Consider the following 16,212-nt stretch of genomic DNA (forward strand, 5'->3'; position numbering starts at 1 on the left):
CTTGACCTAGGTTTAATTGGATGAATAGGAGAGCATGTATTTGGGGATTTAAGGACTTTAACTTGACTTTGACCCATTCATACGTTTATAAAAATGCATTGAGTAATTTCAAGGTATGTATAATGTATTGAATAATCTAGTAAATTGTTACCATTTTCATCTGGCCTTTGACCCTAAAATTCATAAGATAATCACTGTCAGGCAGAACATGCATAAATATGTAGTAAGTTTCAAGATAACTTGAAGCACTTCCAAGATATGGAGAAAAACATTAGTTCAGCACTTTCACTTGATCTTTGACCTTTTGACCTTTGAGGCAAAAAAAAAAATCAAAAAAAAAATTCAAGAGAATCTCTATTAGGTTATACATCCAAACACCGAGTGTAAAAAATACAATCCTGCTGGCATTGCATAAACATGAGCGAAATAGTAAAATGTTGAAGTGTTGCCCTTGACCTTTGACCCCTGACCTTTGACTCCATGAACCCTAAATGGGTCAATCCACGTCAAATCATCCAGTGCTTGTCACCCGACCCTCTCCGATTTTCTTTAAAATCGCACCAAATGTTCCCCAAAGTGTCTGACGGAAAATCCCAAAATATTTTGCCCCAAGGTCAATTGGTTGCTAAGATACAGCCTCACATAGCAACTAATGCGCATTCCAAAATATCAGTTCAAAGAAAATTATGCATTTTTGATTGACTGTGGTAGCATGGATATTTATGCAATAGTGTTCATTATCTGGAAATTGAGAAAACTTTATAGTCTTTGCAAGAAAAACTGACTGTGACGCGAAATTGACTTTTCGTTAACGTGCACGAGGTCACCGAAAATGGTGTTAAATGTTAATTTTGAAAATTTTAAAGCATATTTAGAGGCTAATATCTTCCACATTTCATCACCTTAGGTTCTAAAATATCATGCTGTTGAAGGCTTTGACTTGCTCAGTAATTTTGAAAAAAATCAGCGGATTCGTGCCCACCGTTTTTACGGAGAGTGCCCTCAAAGTTGACAAAAATTAAAAAGATGCCAAATTCAAGGTCACTGATCACCCTTCGTCCCACCTAGGAATGGCATCAATTTTTTTTGTATTGATAGACATTTACCTATATTATCTTGGGTTACCAAAGAAATTTTGCTACCGAAATGTTCAATGGTAAATTTACCCCACTGAAAATGGTCGTAAATGGCCAAATTCCCATGTAATATCACACATTGGGTTAAGAGGATATTTCAAATGCCCATGCTTTCAAGATGAAAAGCCCTAGCCCTGTGATATTTGCTGTAGGGGTAGTCTGTTATATATATTTTAGTAATATTTACCATAAAACACTTTTATTACATAATAATGACCTTGAAATTTAATCCAAAATTTGATAAAAACAATAAGTCGCTCCATTTTCCTCATTGCACTGCATGTAATATGTGTTTTGAAAGACTCTTCACAGAGCAATATTTCATTAATTATGAAAGCTGACAGCCTACCATATTCAGGTTTCAAACTATTTGTGCTCTTCTTTCAGATTTAGTGTCAATTTGATCATGAATGTTATACCCTTGACCTTGAAGTGCTTCTAAAAATAGCTGTAAATTTGTTAACTACAAATTACACACATGACATGTGTTTTATGGCATGATATACTTGTGATTCTTTCACAAACACAAAAGCTTTTTATAGTGTAAATGTTATACTGATATTAATCTATACGTGCTAGCAAGATATGTTACAATTAATTACTTTGTTCTGACAATGACCCTCAATTTCAATCACAAAAGGGGACAGTAATATTTTGTGATTTTGTGTGCATTTCCTATGGAAAACAGTGCTTTGTGGTGAAACTCATAAAAACTTGACCATTTTTACAATCTATCACAATATGATTGATTAATTCTATTCAAATTATGGTAGAAAAAGTCGGCTGTGACAATTTCCAATTTAAAAAAAAACACAAATGCTGTAGAAAATAAAAAACAAAGAAATACATAACAAATATTCCAAAAACAAGAAAATACATAAGAATGGAAATGATTTTGGAGTTATCATAAGTTACAGAACAAATCCCCCCAAAAAGAAGACTCTCAGTGCTTTTAATGTGCGTTTCACAGGCTAGAATAAGAATCTTATGTGTTGGGCGCAATGTCCATAATATCAACTATTATCATGTACTTTAATACAGGTCTTTATGGGCAGGAATAGGCATTTCTCCTGATTTTGAAGGTCATAAGTTCAGGGTCATTGTCAGAACAAAGTAATTAATTGTAACATATCTTGCAAGAACCTATAGATTTATTCCAGTATATAACATTTACACTTTAAAAACTTTTGTGTTTGTGAAAGAATCACTAGTATGTTATGTCATAAAACACCTGTTGTGTATGTAATTTGTAGTTAACAAATTTGCAGCTATTTTTAGAAGCACTTCAAGGTCAAGGGTATAACATTCATGACCAAATTGACACTAAATCTGAAAGAAGAGCACAAATAGTTTAAAACCTTAATATGGTAGGCTGTCAGCTTTCATAATTTGTGAAATATTGCTCGGTGAAAAGTCTTTCAAAACACATATTACATGCAGTGCAATGAGGAAAATGGAGCGACATATTGTTTTTGTCAAATTTGGATTAAATTTCAAGGTCATTATTATGTAATAAAAGTGTTTTGTGGTATATTTTACTGAAATAGGTATAACAGACTACCCCTACAGCAAATATCACAGGGCTAGGGCTTTTCATCTTGAAAGCATGGGCATTTGAAATGTCCTCTAAACCCAATATGTCATATTACATGGGAATTTGGCCGTTTACGACCATTTTCAGTGGGGTAAATTTACCATTGAACATTTCGGTAGCAAAATTTCTTTGGTAACCCAAGATAATATAGGTAAATGTCTGTCAATACAAAAAAATTGATGCCATTCCTAGGTGGGACGAAGGGTGATCCGTGACCTTGAATTTGGCACATTTTTCATTTTTGTCAACTTTGAGGGCGCTTTCTGTAAAAACAGTGGACACGAATCCGCTGATTTTTTTCAAAATCACTGAGCAAGTCAAAGCCTTCAACAGCATAATATTTTAGAACCTAAGGTGATGAAATGTGGAAGATATTAGCCTCTAAATATGCATTAAAATTTTCAAAATTAACATTTAACACCATTTTCGGTGACCTCGTGCACGTTAACGAAAAGTCAATTTCGCGTCACAGTCAGTTTTTCTTGCAAAGACTATAAAGTTCTCTCAATTTCCAGATAATGAACACTTTTGCATAAATATCCATGCTACCACAGTTAATCAAAAATGCATAATTTTCTTTGAACTGATATTTCGGAATGCGCATTGGTTGCTATGTGAGGCTGTATCTTAGCAACCAATTGACCTTGGGGCAAAATATTTTGGGATTTTCCGTCAGACACTTTGGGGAACATTTGGTGCGATTTTAAAGAAAATCGGAGGGGGTCGGGTGACAACTTTTCTGAAAATTGGATGATTTGACGTGGATTGACCCACTCTCTAGATAATCACTGCCTGTCATCAGTACATGTATATGTACTTTGTTCCATGAAGATATTTTGAACAATTTCCAAGGTACGGAGAAAAAAGTAAAGTTTTAATATTTTCACTTGACCTTTTGACCTTTGACCTCATGACCCAAACTTTCATCACAGAATTTTAATTAGGTAATACATGTATACACTAAGTTTCAAGAAAATATCTTCAGGCATTGCATAGATATGGTGGAAATAGTGAAATCTTATGTATTTGACCTTGACCTTTTGACCTTTGGCCTTGAGCGTGTGCACCACAAAGTTGATAGGCACAACTTCACCCCCTAATACACATACATGCTAAGTTTCATTAGGATATCTCAAAAGGTTTTGATAGTTACCCTGTCCACAAAATTCATTATGGACGGACGGAAGGACGGATGGACGGACAGAAGGACAGACGGACGGACAACCCGAAAACATAATGGCTCCGGCACCACTTCGTGGCGGAGGCATAAACAGGGGAATGGCTGGAGGAGGACTTGGTAGCCATTGACAAAGTTTGCACTTGTCAGTGAGGATAATATGGCACCTTTAAATGATGAGTTTCCACCAAATATCATTGCTGAGAATGATAAGAGTGTAAAGTCGCCACTAAACCTAAAGTGTTTGAGGCAACCTAACATCCTTCTAATGCTCAACCAACAATATATTATGTCGGCATTCAGCAAATGCAGAAAGATATATGAAACACTTGAAATTTGAGAAAAATCTCTCAATGTGTTTAAAAGTTATACGTTTGTAAGGTTTTAGTTAATGCTATCTGCTGCTCTCTTTTGATGCAAAATTTACAACAATCTGTGATGTCATAGCGTGTGAATGATTTTAGAATGGAGTATATGTGCACTGAATGTCACAAACTTTTTTCCAAGACATCAAACAGTCACTTAACTTAGCTCCTCCACAAGGTGCAGAGAACAGTATTTGCCTCAGGTGCAAGTCAAGAGAATGAATGCTTTCAAATGTAGACTTGTGTGAAATTTCATCTATGTTTTCTTATGTGTTCCGCAATTCTGAAAAGGTGATACACACAGATCTCATCACATGAGGGCAGCAAACAAAATCAACTCAAAGCTTAGAATTTTAAAACTTATTGAATAGATCATCCAAATATCCACAATTTTTCACTGAAAAGTGTTTCACAAACATTCCTGTATTCACTTCATCTACAAATAATCCCTCTTTTTTTTTAGGGGGGTGGGGTGGGGATAGATCTTCCCTTTAAACCATCTATTTCAGTACAAATAATGTTTCAAAACCCTTCCTGTATTCACTTCATCTACAAATAATCCCTTTATTTTATTTCATCTTTTTTTTTTTGGGGGGGGAATAGATCTTCCCTTTAAACCATCTATTTCAGTAACAATCAGATAACACAGGAAGCTACAAGGGGATTATAGAGATTTGGTTGACCAACACACTCCACACATAATGGCCTGTCGTGACTCAGTCAAAGGAAGTTTCCACAGAAGTTCGCTCATTTCACCTCGTAACAACTGCCTCTCACATGATCATCACACCTTAAAGACTCTATGTAGTGGCTAGATCAAAAAAAAAAATGTTGAGCTTCACGTAATATGTTATGAAGTGATGGTCAAATGAGGGGGAGGAAACACTCAATCTAGTGAAAGTTTTTGATATATACCTGTCACTATCATAACAAGTATCAACAAACTAATATCACCCTGCCGTGCCCACATCTGAATGGTTATTTTAAACACAGCTGTCCATGGAGAAAACATAAGCATTGACTGTTTATGCACAACTATCTTATTTTTCAACCATTTAGCAGTCACTTTGCAAGTCTGTTTCAATTTCTCAGTCGCCTTTTTTCCCCATAACCATTTTTTTTTTTCTCCCACACAATATCTACGACACATGCAGCATAAACACAGGACCACGACTTTGAGATTTATCAAGGTGGAAACAATGTTAAAATGTGCCCTTAAGAAGGGTTTTCTTGGAAGGTCAACAAACTTTCAGCTGGTGTCCGCTGCTCATTCCCAGGACAATCTACCATTACTCAGTACTGACAGCGACAGAGGTAAGTGACTTTCTCAATCATGAATGATAAACCTGTCCACAGGAACAGTGAAAAAGCAGGACTTGGCTACTACTATGTACACTTATTGTGACCATGCATCACAAAACCAACAATGAGGTGCACACACTGATCTTTTGTGAAGACTGAAAATAGGTGAAATGGGTCAACCCAGCAAATCTGAAGTTTTTCATATTTTCTGAAAGGGCAAGTCTTCTTCTGCACAAGACTAAAGTCAGGGATCATAAAACAAACAGGAAATTGAGTTTTTAGCAGTTTAGTGTGATTAGGTGTGTCTTATAAGAGTCCCCTTTTCATTTCTCAAAAACTTCATCCATACTCATCACTTTCAACTCTATCTTTCAAAAGAATGATGCTACTGCTTTAAAAGTTAGCATTAATCACTCACAGAATGTGTTGACGATGAGTGCTTAAATTCAGCTTTATCTGATAATCCCTTCATTGTTGTTGCTCCAGTGGCTTACATCCTGTTTTTTGTTCCAGTGGGTCAACCTAGTCAATCCTCATTCTTTTATATTTTCTGAAACAGCAATTCTTCTTCTATATTATCCTAAATTTGGGGGTCATAGAACAAATGGGAAACAGTATTTTTGTTTTGTTTTGTTTTTACATTTTTTCTGAAATGTTTTTTTCGGTAGAATTGTTGGATTATATATGTCATTGAGACCCCTTTTCATTTCTTAAAAAGCCTTTACACACTATACACTTGCGATTCTAATAACTTTGCAAGGAAAATGTAACTGCTTTGAAAGTTGAGATTTGACATGAAAGAATGCATTAGTACAGTGAGCACAATTTAACCCCTTCATTGAGATTGTTGTAGAGTTTTACATCTTGCATAAAGCACAGCTTGGTGAGATATAAAGCACTTGAATAGACCATAAAATTCAAAGCCCCTTTTTCATTTCACACTTTTCCAGAGTGTGTACATTCTTTCCATTGAGGTAGGTTAGGAAAGTTGATTTGTAGGGAGTTATACACCATTTAAAAGCTGGGGGGGGGGGGGGGGTCTGCTCTATTCAGAATCTGCCCTAAACTAAAAATCTATGTTTGGCGACTTTTTGGTGTTTTTGTGATACAGATCACAAATGCACTGGCATTCATTCACAAAAGAAAATGACATACTGTGATTGATATATTATTGGAGATTAAAAAGGGGGTGACATGAAAAAAAAAAAGAGAGGTCACTTAGGAGCAAGCAGATGAAAATGTGTCCCAAGTGTGCTCTAAGAGCTGTGCTAATAAATGTTAATGGAGTTGCTGGTGAACATTAGAGCTCTGGCACAGAGGTGTTGCAAGTGGCGCAGCTGGGACGATATGAGGTGCCAATGGATGGCATCATATGGGATGGTAGTTTGCAGCCATATGATACTGGTGGGTGGTGACCGGGTGCTGCTTGGTACAGAAAACAAGCTAGTGGTTGATGGGTGGTTGCAAGTAGGTGCTACAAGAGTGTGAAGTGAAAAGCTGACAAGAGTCTTAGAGATTGTTGTTGCATGCTGATGGGGTGCTCGCTCATATTGAAGGGGTGCTACTGCTTTGCTGGTGAGGTGTTAATGGGGTGGTGGCTGAGTTTGATGGGGTGCTAATGGTTGCAAGCTGAGTGCAGTGGGGTGACTGAGGGTGCAGCTGAGCCAGTAGTAAACATCCTGGCACGGTGACAGTATGCTGCTCATGGTAGGATAACAAGAGATAAATAAGGTACCAGTGGGTGTTAGATGGAGGATATTGGCACGGTGCTATTGGATGTAAAGGTGGAGAGAATTGGGATGGTACTAGCAGGTGTCATAATGGAGGGTACTGGTAAGCCAGGTGTAAAGTAGGTTTTATAAGGATGCAAATGAGTTAAAATAAGGTGCTGGTGTTCAGACGGGACAATGATAGTGACTGTTGATGGGGGTTTGAGGACCAGCACAGTTCAAGTGGTTGCTGATTGGCTACATTTTCTAGCTGCTGGTACATCACATCAGTTTAAGACTCAGAGGGCTGAGCTTTAAACTGTGAACAAAAATGACAACATACACCTACCTCTGTTTCTTTTGCAGCAGTCCCCCTGCTGTATGCTGTATGCGATGTTTTCGAACTCAAGCTTGACCGGTGGCCGACTGGGCAGGTTGGTCAGCTTCTGGGTCTCCGGGGTCCGAGGCTCGCCCTGTTTGAAGGGTGACCCAGGGCTAGGTCCTGCTGAGGATACTTCCGGTGACTTCCTGTCTTGCAGCTCTGAAGAAATAAAGCAAAAAAGAGATAGAGAGAGCTATGATAAGATGCATACATCATGAAAATTTAATGCATTCGCAGAATGGGACCATTTGTGACCGTGCACCTCAAAACGAACATAAAGTCGCACACACTGATTTTGCGTGAGGACTGCAAATAAGTGCAATGGGTCAACATAGCCGAACTTGACTTTTTCATATTCTCTGAAAGAGCGGGTCTTCTTTTATATTATGCTAAAATTTGGTATCATAAAACGGGCAGGAAAGTGTGTTTTTTTAGCAGTTTATCTCGAACATTTTTGGTAGAATAGTGTGATTAGGTGTGTCTTTAGAATCCCTCTTTCATTTCTGATAAAACCTTGTGCACACTCTTCACTTTCAACTCTAATAGCTTTTGAAAGGATAGTGCTACTACTTTGAAAGTTGGCATTAATTATGGACAGAATGTGTTAATGAGGCATGCTTAATTTCAGTTTAATCTGATAATCCCTTCATTGTTGTTACTCTGGTGGTTTACTTCCTGTTTTTGTCCCATTCATCGCACAGCCAGCACGGTTTGGTAAAGATTAAGTGCTTCTTAATAGACACTGTACTTCAGAGCCTCTTTTCTCAGTTCACACTTTTCCTGAGTTTGTGCTTTCTTTCTAATATTTAGATAGGTTAGGAGAGTCCATTTGATTTGAGTTATTCATCATTTTAAAGCTTAAAGTCTGCTCTTTCAGAATATGGTCTTAACTAAAAATTCATGTCTGGCGACTTTTTGTTTGTTTTGAGGTGCAGCGTCACATTTAAAGATATGGTATAGTTTTCGTTGAGAAGGGGATTCAGCTTTAAACTTTTTGCATCATAAAAACAAAACCAATATAAAATAGTAAAGAGCATACAATTATAAAAGGAACTCAGCATTTATTTGATGAAAATTGATTTTGAAATGGCCGAGATATCTAAAAATAAAGTAACACTAGAAATGTCGCTATGGCGACTGATGCCTCCGCCATAATGCATGATTCTCCCAATAGGTGTATAGTACAATGTCTTCACAATGTGTGATGACAGTTTCACATAACTGGCAAAATATTGAAATGACAGGTTTGTCAGAAATATCTGGAATGTTCACTTTCCTTGAACTTGGTTTGCTATAATTGTCTATAAAGAGTGCAGGTACACATATTTGGGGAATTGAGAATTTTCACTTGACTTCTGACCGACCCTTTTATAAGTTTATGCAATGAGTAATTTCCAAGGTATGAAGAAAGAGTGTAATTACAGTACAAAATAGATTTTTGGGGGGGCATTGAAACTTGGCCTGTGACCCTTAACCTTTGACCTTCTGGCTGGAAATTTCCCAGAGAATCTCCATTAGGTAATGCATGTATAAATATTAGGTTTTAAAACTAATAATGCAAGCATTGCATGTACTAGTACATATGAGGGAAATAGTAAAATTTTGAGGAGTTGACCTTGACCTTTGATCCCTGAATATTGACCCATGACCCCTAAATTCCCTAGATAATCCCTGCCAGTCAGTACATGCGTATGTACCAAGTTCCATGAAGATACATTGAACCATTTGCGAGAAAAGTGATATTGCAACATTTTCACCTAACCTTTTGACCTTTTGACCTTTCACCTAATGACATGAAACTCTCTCTGGAGAATCTTCACGCAGTAGTACATGTCTACACTAAGTTTAAAAAAAATACCTTCGGGCATTGCATAGATATGGGGGAAATAGCAACATTTTTAGCATTTGACCTTGACCTTTTGACCTTTGACCTCTTGCCAATGTCACTTAAATCTACTCAACTAATTGCTCCATCATACATCATACTTGGACCAAGTTTGGTGAAAGCTGCTTCATTCAGTTTTGAGTTATCACGTAAACAGATAAATTTTAGGATTTGACCTTCACCTCTGTCTGATTTCACTAAAAAACTAATCTAGTAATTGTCACATCATACATCATCCTCCTACAAAGTTTGGTAAAATTTGCTCGATCCAGTCTTGAGTTATCGCGTAAACGGATACAATTTCATGATTTGACCTTGACCTTTGGCCTTTGGCCGATTTCACCCAAACTCAATTCAAGTAATTGCCCCATCATACTTTATACTTGGACCATGTTTGGTAAAATTCCAGTCAGTATTACTCAAGTTATCGCGCAAACGAAAGCGGACGGACGTACGGACGTACGGATGGACGTACGGACAACCCGAAAACATAATGCCTCCGCCACGATAACAAAGCAATCCTAATAAAAGGTGGGTCCTACCTTTTATTAGGATTGCTTTACAGTATTTTGGATATCTCAGCTATTTCAAAACCAATTTTCATAAAATAAACTTTGAGTTCCTCTTAGAATTGTATGCTCTTTCATATCATAAGAGGTTACTCATTATCTCACAAAAAAGTAAGAAACTTGAAGCCAGCAACCTCAACCAAACCTATACCATCCCTTCAAACCAAGAAACCAATTTCATTCACTCAAAAAGGTCCTTTGAAACCACTGTTATTCTGCAGACTGCAACACTGCCAGCCAATTGCCAGATACCATGTCAAACAATAACAGAAACATCCTGTCTATTCACTGATACATTGAGTCATTTCTCTTCTTGGCTCCACTATGCTCCATTTTAGGTTCCTGTTTCCATGCTTAAAACTTAGAGCAAAGACTAAAAAGAAAAAAAAAAATCACTGGATACATACACATACAACATACACAAATCAGCAGTTGCGATCTGACAAATTTCATTTTGTGAGCCGAAGACACATTGAAGAAAATTCAAATCTCAACATACAACAAAAAAATGTTTTGTAGAATCACTTCTTTTCAATGCGAGCAAATGGTAATATAAACATTCTTTTTTTTTTTACTATTACAAAATAGAAATGGTTTCTGTTAAAAGACAGGTCAGCATATGGCTTTTAAACAAACATATATATACAAATTCCTATACACACACCAAAAAACACATATTAGTCCTAATGACAGTTTTTTCCCTTCTAAATATAACAAATTTCATGTAGAAACCGTTCTTTGTTCAAATCAAGCCATCAACCACACATGCTTGGCACTTCAGACTTGTTATTCATATTCCCACATACATTACGTAATGTCAAACTTGATTCAACAATAGCATGCTCAAAATGTGAAATTAATACAAGTTACAACAACATTAACAAGGTAAGCACTAACGACTTGTTATTCAGACTTCAACGAACCCCTTTCCTCAATTTATCCATTGATTCACAACACATTCGCAAGCCCAAATGCCCCATCCCTCCACACACAAACATCACACACCTCATTCAATCCATCTATGTTTCTGAACACACCCCTACATGTATCTCTATGAAACCTTTACACTTAGCACACTCACTCTCTCCCTCACACACATATGCACAAGCACACACAATGCACACACACACACATCTGCATGAGCACGTAATAGGCAGAAGCACTCACATGCATTACAATACTAATTTAAGAGGTCGGCAAAGGGTAAAAGCTATGTTGCCGATACACACAGGCGTGTTAATGACGTGACAGCATAGCTCTTTTAACACACTCCTAAAATTTGTTGCATTCCTAAGGCTAAACTTCATTGCACTTGCAGGATGTTATCAACTCCATGCCCTCATTTTTACCCACATTATATTCCTTCCTGTCAATTTTGTGAAGATCATGCTTCTACTTACAATTAATATTTAATTTTCATGGCTGCAACAAACGTGGATACGTTGAGATCGTCTCAGCCCTCTGAGAGACCTGGTTTATGCATTTACAGGAACGAGGAGAAAGATTATAATGTGGTACTTCTTCCCATTACACACTCATTACTTTGCATGAGCAGGGCATGGCATACACTTCCAGGAATCTCTTCATCATTTATGACCCAAAGGGGGTTAATAGCACAACTACAAGTGCCATAGGGAACAAACCTCTGTCAATACCATAAGGTCGCTAATGCATATGAAACTGGGCAAGCATCCTCTAAAAACATCTTGGATCTGGATCATTACTGTAAAACACAATATTTTTGCGGCATGAAATTTTTGTGAATTGAAGCCGACAGCCTTTTTTCGCGGCATGAAATTTTCGCAAGTTGCCTCTAACATTACATGCAAATAGTGTAGACAAGAACGTTTGCGTGCATTTTAATTTCGCTACTCTTGGCTCTCGCAAAATTCACGAAATCAAAATGCGCGCGAATATTCCTCATTTTACAGCATCTCAATCATCACCAAAAAGTAATCACCTGCTCCCTTTTATTACCATGCCAGAAGTATTCTGCAAATTTCCCAAAAATCTGATCGTTACTCTTGAAGTAGGCCTAATATTGCTAACATGAAGACAGACTAACAAACAAACACAATCATGCTGTCAAACACAGTATCTCCTTGGAAGAGATAACAATGAGCTGGTTTACTAATATCGTGAAGTTCATAATAATCCCCCCCCCCCCTGTCTTCCAAACAGCCATTACCCCTTCCCCTCTCCCGGAATCTACCACCAAAACGACTATTTCTATAACCACCTGATCCAGTAACGAGCCCTCTAATTTTTCCGCTCCCATATAATGAAATTCGTTTCAAATGCTTACAATCCAGTTTGACTGCCTCAGTTTGAAGCTACGTTTGTAAAGACTTACAAATGCAAGTGCCCTCCTCAGAAGCCATCCTTGTTTGGAACAAAAGCATTACCAAAGACACTTACTGCCCCAGGCAGAATAGAAATGTCTTCCTCTATACTTTTGGATGTCGCCATTGTCTTACACTGTCACTGAAAACACAAATTAGTTTTACTTTATCCACTGTTTAAAACAAGAAATGGAAATGCCCAGGTTGCACCTACATTGCTGTCATGAACAGACTTCACAGATGCAAACATTCTCTCAATATCTCTACTTTTTTGTCTCTCTTCTCTCTGAGTTCTTCCTGTTTGAAAATGTGTATCTTTTTTTTTGTCTTGCAGATTGACGGACTGAGCTTACAGACTTTCGACAAGCCAGTATATATTTACTCATTTTTCAGGGATGTCAACCTTATAAATAGCACCCACAGTATTATGAGGTCTGATGCAAAGGCATTTTTTTTTAAACACAGCAATATCACTTTTCCTGCAATAGGCATGAGTGTAGTACAATTTGGGTAAAACAGTATTTTCTGTGAAACCTGCAGTAATTTCGGCTTCACCCCCCACCCCCCCCCCCCCCAAAAAAAAAATACTGTAAAAAGTAACAGTTGTCATCTTACAGGACCGACAGCCTCTCTTGGAACATGGATAAGCATTACAAGTGAACAGAAACAAGATGACTTTGGGTTGTCTAATTTTAATGGAATTTTCAGTGTTCTTTATATTTTGATTTTTTTTTTTCTTTCACAATAGTTCGCTTGAATCATAATGTTAGGATTTGGTTCCACGTCCTTCCAAACAAAAGCTTGCAGGAAGGGCGAAAATTCTGCCGAGTTTATAGTTTGTGGTCGTTCACATTAGACAGGAAAGAAAGAGTTTTCAGAGAACAGAAAATGAGACAATATCTGCACAAAGAAAGAATATTAAAGCACCTATCAGGTACACTGCTGCCTTTCTGCTGAAAATTTACATTAATCCAAATTATATTGAAAGTGTGTTGATTCATGTGGGCAAAATCAGATCTCAATTGAATGAAGTTTGCAGTGAGGTGGGAGTCAAGATCTCGGGTAATATAAGAGCTTTGCCTAGATTTGACACTAAACGGCAAACAGTGAGTAAAGATTGACATACATTTGTATTTGAGATCAAACAGCAAGGTGTAAGTAAACACAGCTACCCTGCCCTATATTTCTTCCCACTGCCCAATCAATAGATTGCAAACATAATCAGAAGATTGCTACATTCTCTCATCTCTTTCTCTCTCTTCTCCCGTCTCCTCTCCCTCTCCTTCTATCTCTCCCTCCTTTTCTCTCTCTTCTTTCTCTTTCTCCCCCTCCATTTATCTATTTTGCTCCATCTTGCCTTCTCTTTACCGTAAAACGAAGAATGTTCGCGTGCATTTTAATTTCGCGAATTTTGCGAGAGCCAAGATTCGCGAAATTAAATGCACGTGAAAGTTCTTGTCTATGCTACATGCATTGACTGTTAGGGGCAATTCGCCAAAATTTCATGCCGCGAAAATATTGTGTTTTACATTATCTCTCCTTTTCTATTCTTTCTCTCTCCTTCTATCCATTTTCTTCCTCTCACTCTCCCCCTCTTTCTTTCTCTCTCTGTCTTTCATTCTTGACTTGTTACTCTATGCATGTACACTTAATCATTATGTAACCCGCTACAACAAAAGGATTTGAAGTCACATCATCAAAATTGGTCAAAACAATCGGATTTCTGTTTTTGGCATAATTTTGTAGTCTAATGTTTTGTCTATCATCTGCCAAAATTTTGAAGCTAAATGATCAAAGGAAAGGCAAGGAATCAGCATTTTTCTGGGCCATGATCATTTCCAACTTTCAACGTAGCAGATACGTGTCCGAAGATTTGGATTTAGCGCCACAGCTAGACTCCGCCCCTAGCAATGAGGGAGTCATCTTATTGGTCAGTGTGTGGCATCCTGATTACTGATTGGTCGTGCGTAGACTGCTGGCTCTAAGCTTGAATGAACATCGCGGAGGTCGCTAGGAGCATATTATTGTCAAGCGGTGAAAATTGTCTCGCCTCCCCTTGATCATGATAGCGTCAGAAGGATAACTTTGAAGGCAATTTTCTCGAAACTCTGATTTCCTCAACCACTTGACATGCACTAATAAAATCATCGATATCTCCCCAACCAGATACTGTAATGAATTATGCTATGTAAAATTAAAGTAGAAGAGTAAGGGAATAATGTCATCCCATTTTCAGAAAAATTATCCTCCTGACTTTCGGATCCTTTTGTTGTAGTGGGTCACATATTGTCATACCTACATGGAATTGCATCACATAAATATGTTTTCAAATGTAGATCGGTCAACAGGACCCTATGTTTTGTGCGCAGGAACAGAACTTACTCGACCTTTGATTTTTTTTTTGTGAGGGTACAAATGGGTTGCGATATTTGTGTATGTTTGTATTGTATAGAAAATTGTAAAGAAGTGTCATTTTTTAATGTCTATTATTGATCTTCTCAAGCAACAGAAATCAGATCATTTTCTTTTCTTAAAATGAATGCATATAAAGCTGTACTACCACTGCAATCAAAATGACAGATATCACATTCTATAGGGCCTACTGTAAAACTAGAAATGTTCATGTGCATTTCAATTTCATGAATTTTATGAGAGGCAAGATTAGTGAAATAAAAATGCACACAAAAGTTCTTGTCCACACTACCTATGTGTAAAATGCCAGTGGCAATTCATGAAAATTTCATGCCATGAAATAAAGACATCGATTCCAATTCGCGAAAATTTCATGCGGCAAAAGTATCTTGACTTCAAACTTCTCCCACAACAATCAAACAAGAGGCTCATATTATGGATAGGTAATGTCAAGTTACCATGGGAACTAATACATGATGTGTAACTTTCTGCTAGAGTGCAAGAAAATGAACTGAAAACAAAGCAAATAAAGTCGTACTGTGCATGCAAACAAATTAAACAAAAAATGAATATTTCTTTGTCTTTTACCACAGAGGATTTTCCAACGTGCCTTCAATGTTATGTGTTTTCACTGAAGAGTCATACACGTATTTCAATTCCAGCTCATTTCAGTTAGTCTTTTGGAAGGTCATTCAATAATTGCTGGCTGTCAATCAATAATTTGCAGGCTCCAGTATGCACATCACTGAGCAACACCATAATTTTCATTTGAATATTGGTTTTAGGTTATAGTAGTAGTAGTAGTAGTAGTAGTAGTAGTAGTAGTAGTAGTAGTAGTAGTAGTAATAGTAATTGTTATGATAATAGTTATAATAGTAATAGTAATAATAATAATAATAATAATAATAATAATAATAATAATAATAATAACAATAATGATAACAATAAAAATAATAATAATAATAGTAGTAGTAGTAATAATAATAATGATAATAAGAATAAGAATAATAAGAATAATAATAAATAATTTCTACATAGTATAATTCAACCCAAAATAGGTTCTCAAAGCATTTTAAATACACAGAAGATTATGTCCAGTGTTCAAAGAAAGATACAAACTTTAAATAAACGGTTTCAAAGTTGGGCTTAGGTATGAATTGGAAAGGTCACTGACCAGCACTGAATGTCCATCTTGCTTCAAGTTACATTGGGGGGGGGGGGGGAAGGGGCACAAATAGGATGTTTTTAAGGGTATGATCACTTTATGACGAACTAGGGCACGGATGCAAATTCATACAAGAGCAAAATGCCACTTCAACTTCAGGTATTATGTAACAGT

The 16,212-nt window shown here is 37.0% G+C and overlaps 1 protein-coding gene across 1 annotated transcript in view; it reads right to left on the reverse strand.

Annotated features, from left to right (window-relative positions):
- The window catches only part of LOC139731848 (ATP-binding cassette subfamily G member 4-like), a 122,887-nt gene that overhangs the window by 37,958 nt on the left and 68,717 nt on the right, over positions 1-16,212 (reverse strand). The window contains exon 3 of the mRNA XM_071642722.1: positions 7,633-7,824. Within this exon, the coding sequence (XP_071498823.1) occupies positions 7,633-7,824 (192 nt within the window). The remainder of the gene's footprint in view (positions 1-7,632; positions 7,825-16,212) is intronic.

The sequence above is a fragment of the Diadema antillarum genome, unplaced genomic scaffold, assembly GCF_040938485.1.
Source record: "Diadema antillarum isolate AM-2024a unplaced genomic scaffold, OU_Dant_1.0 seq00000386_RagTag, whole genome shotgun sequence".
In the NCBI taxonomy this organism is placed as follows: domain Eukaryota; kingdom Metazoa; phylum Echinodermata; class Echinoidea; order Diadematoida; family Diadematidae; genus Diadema; species Diadema antillarum.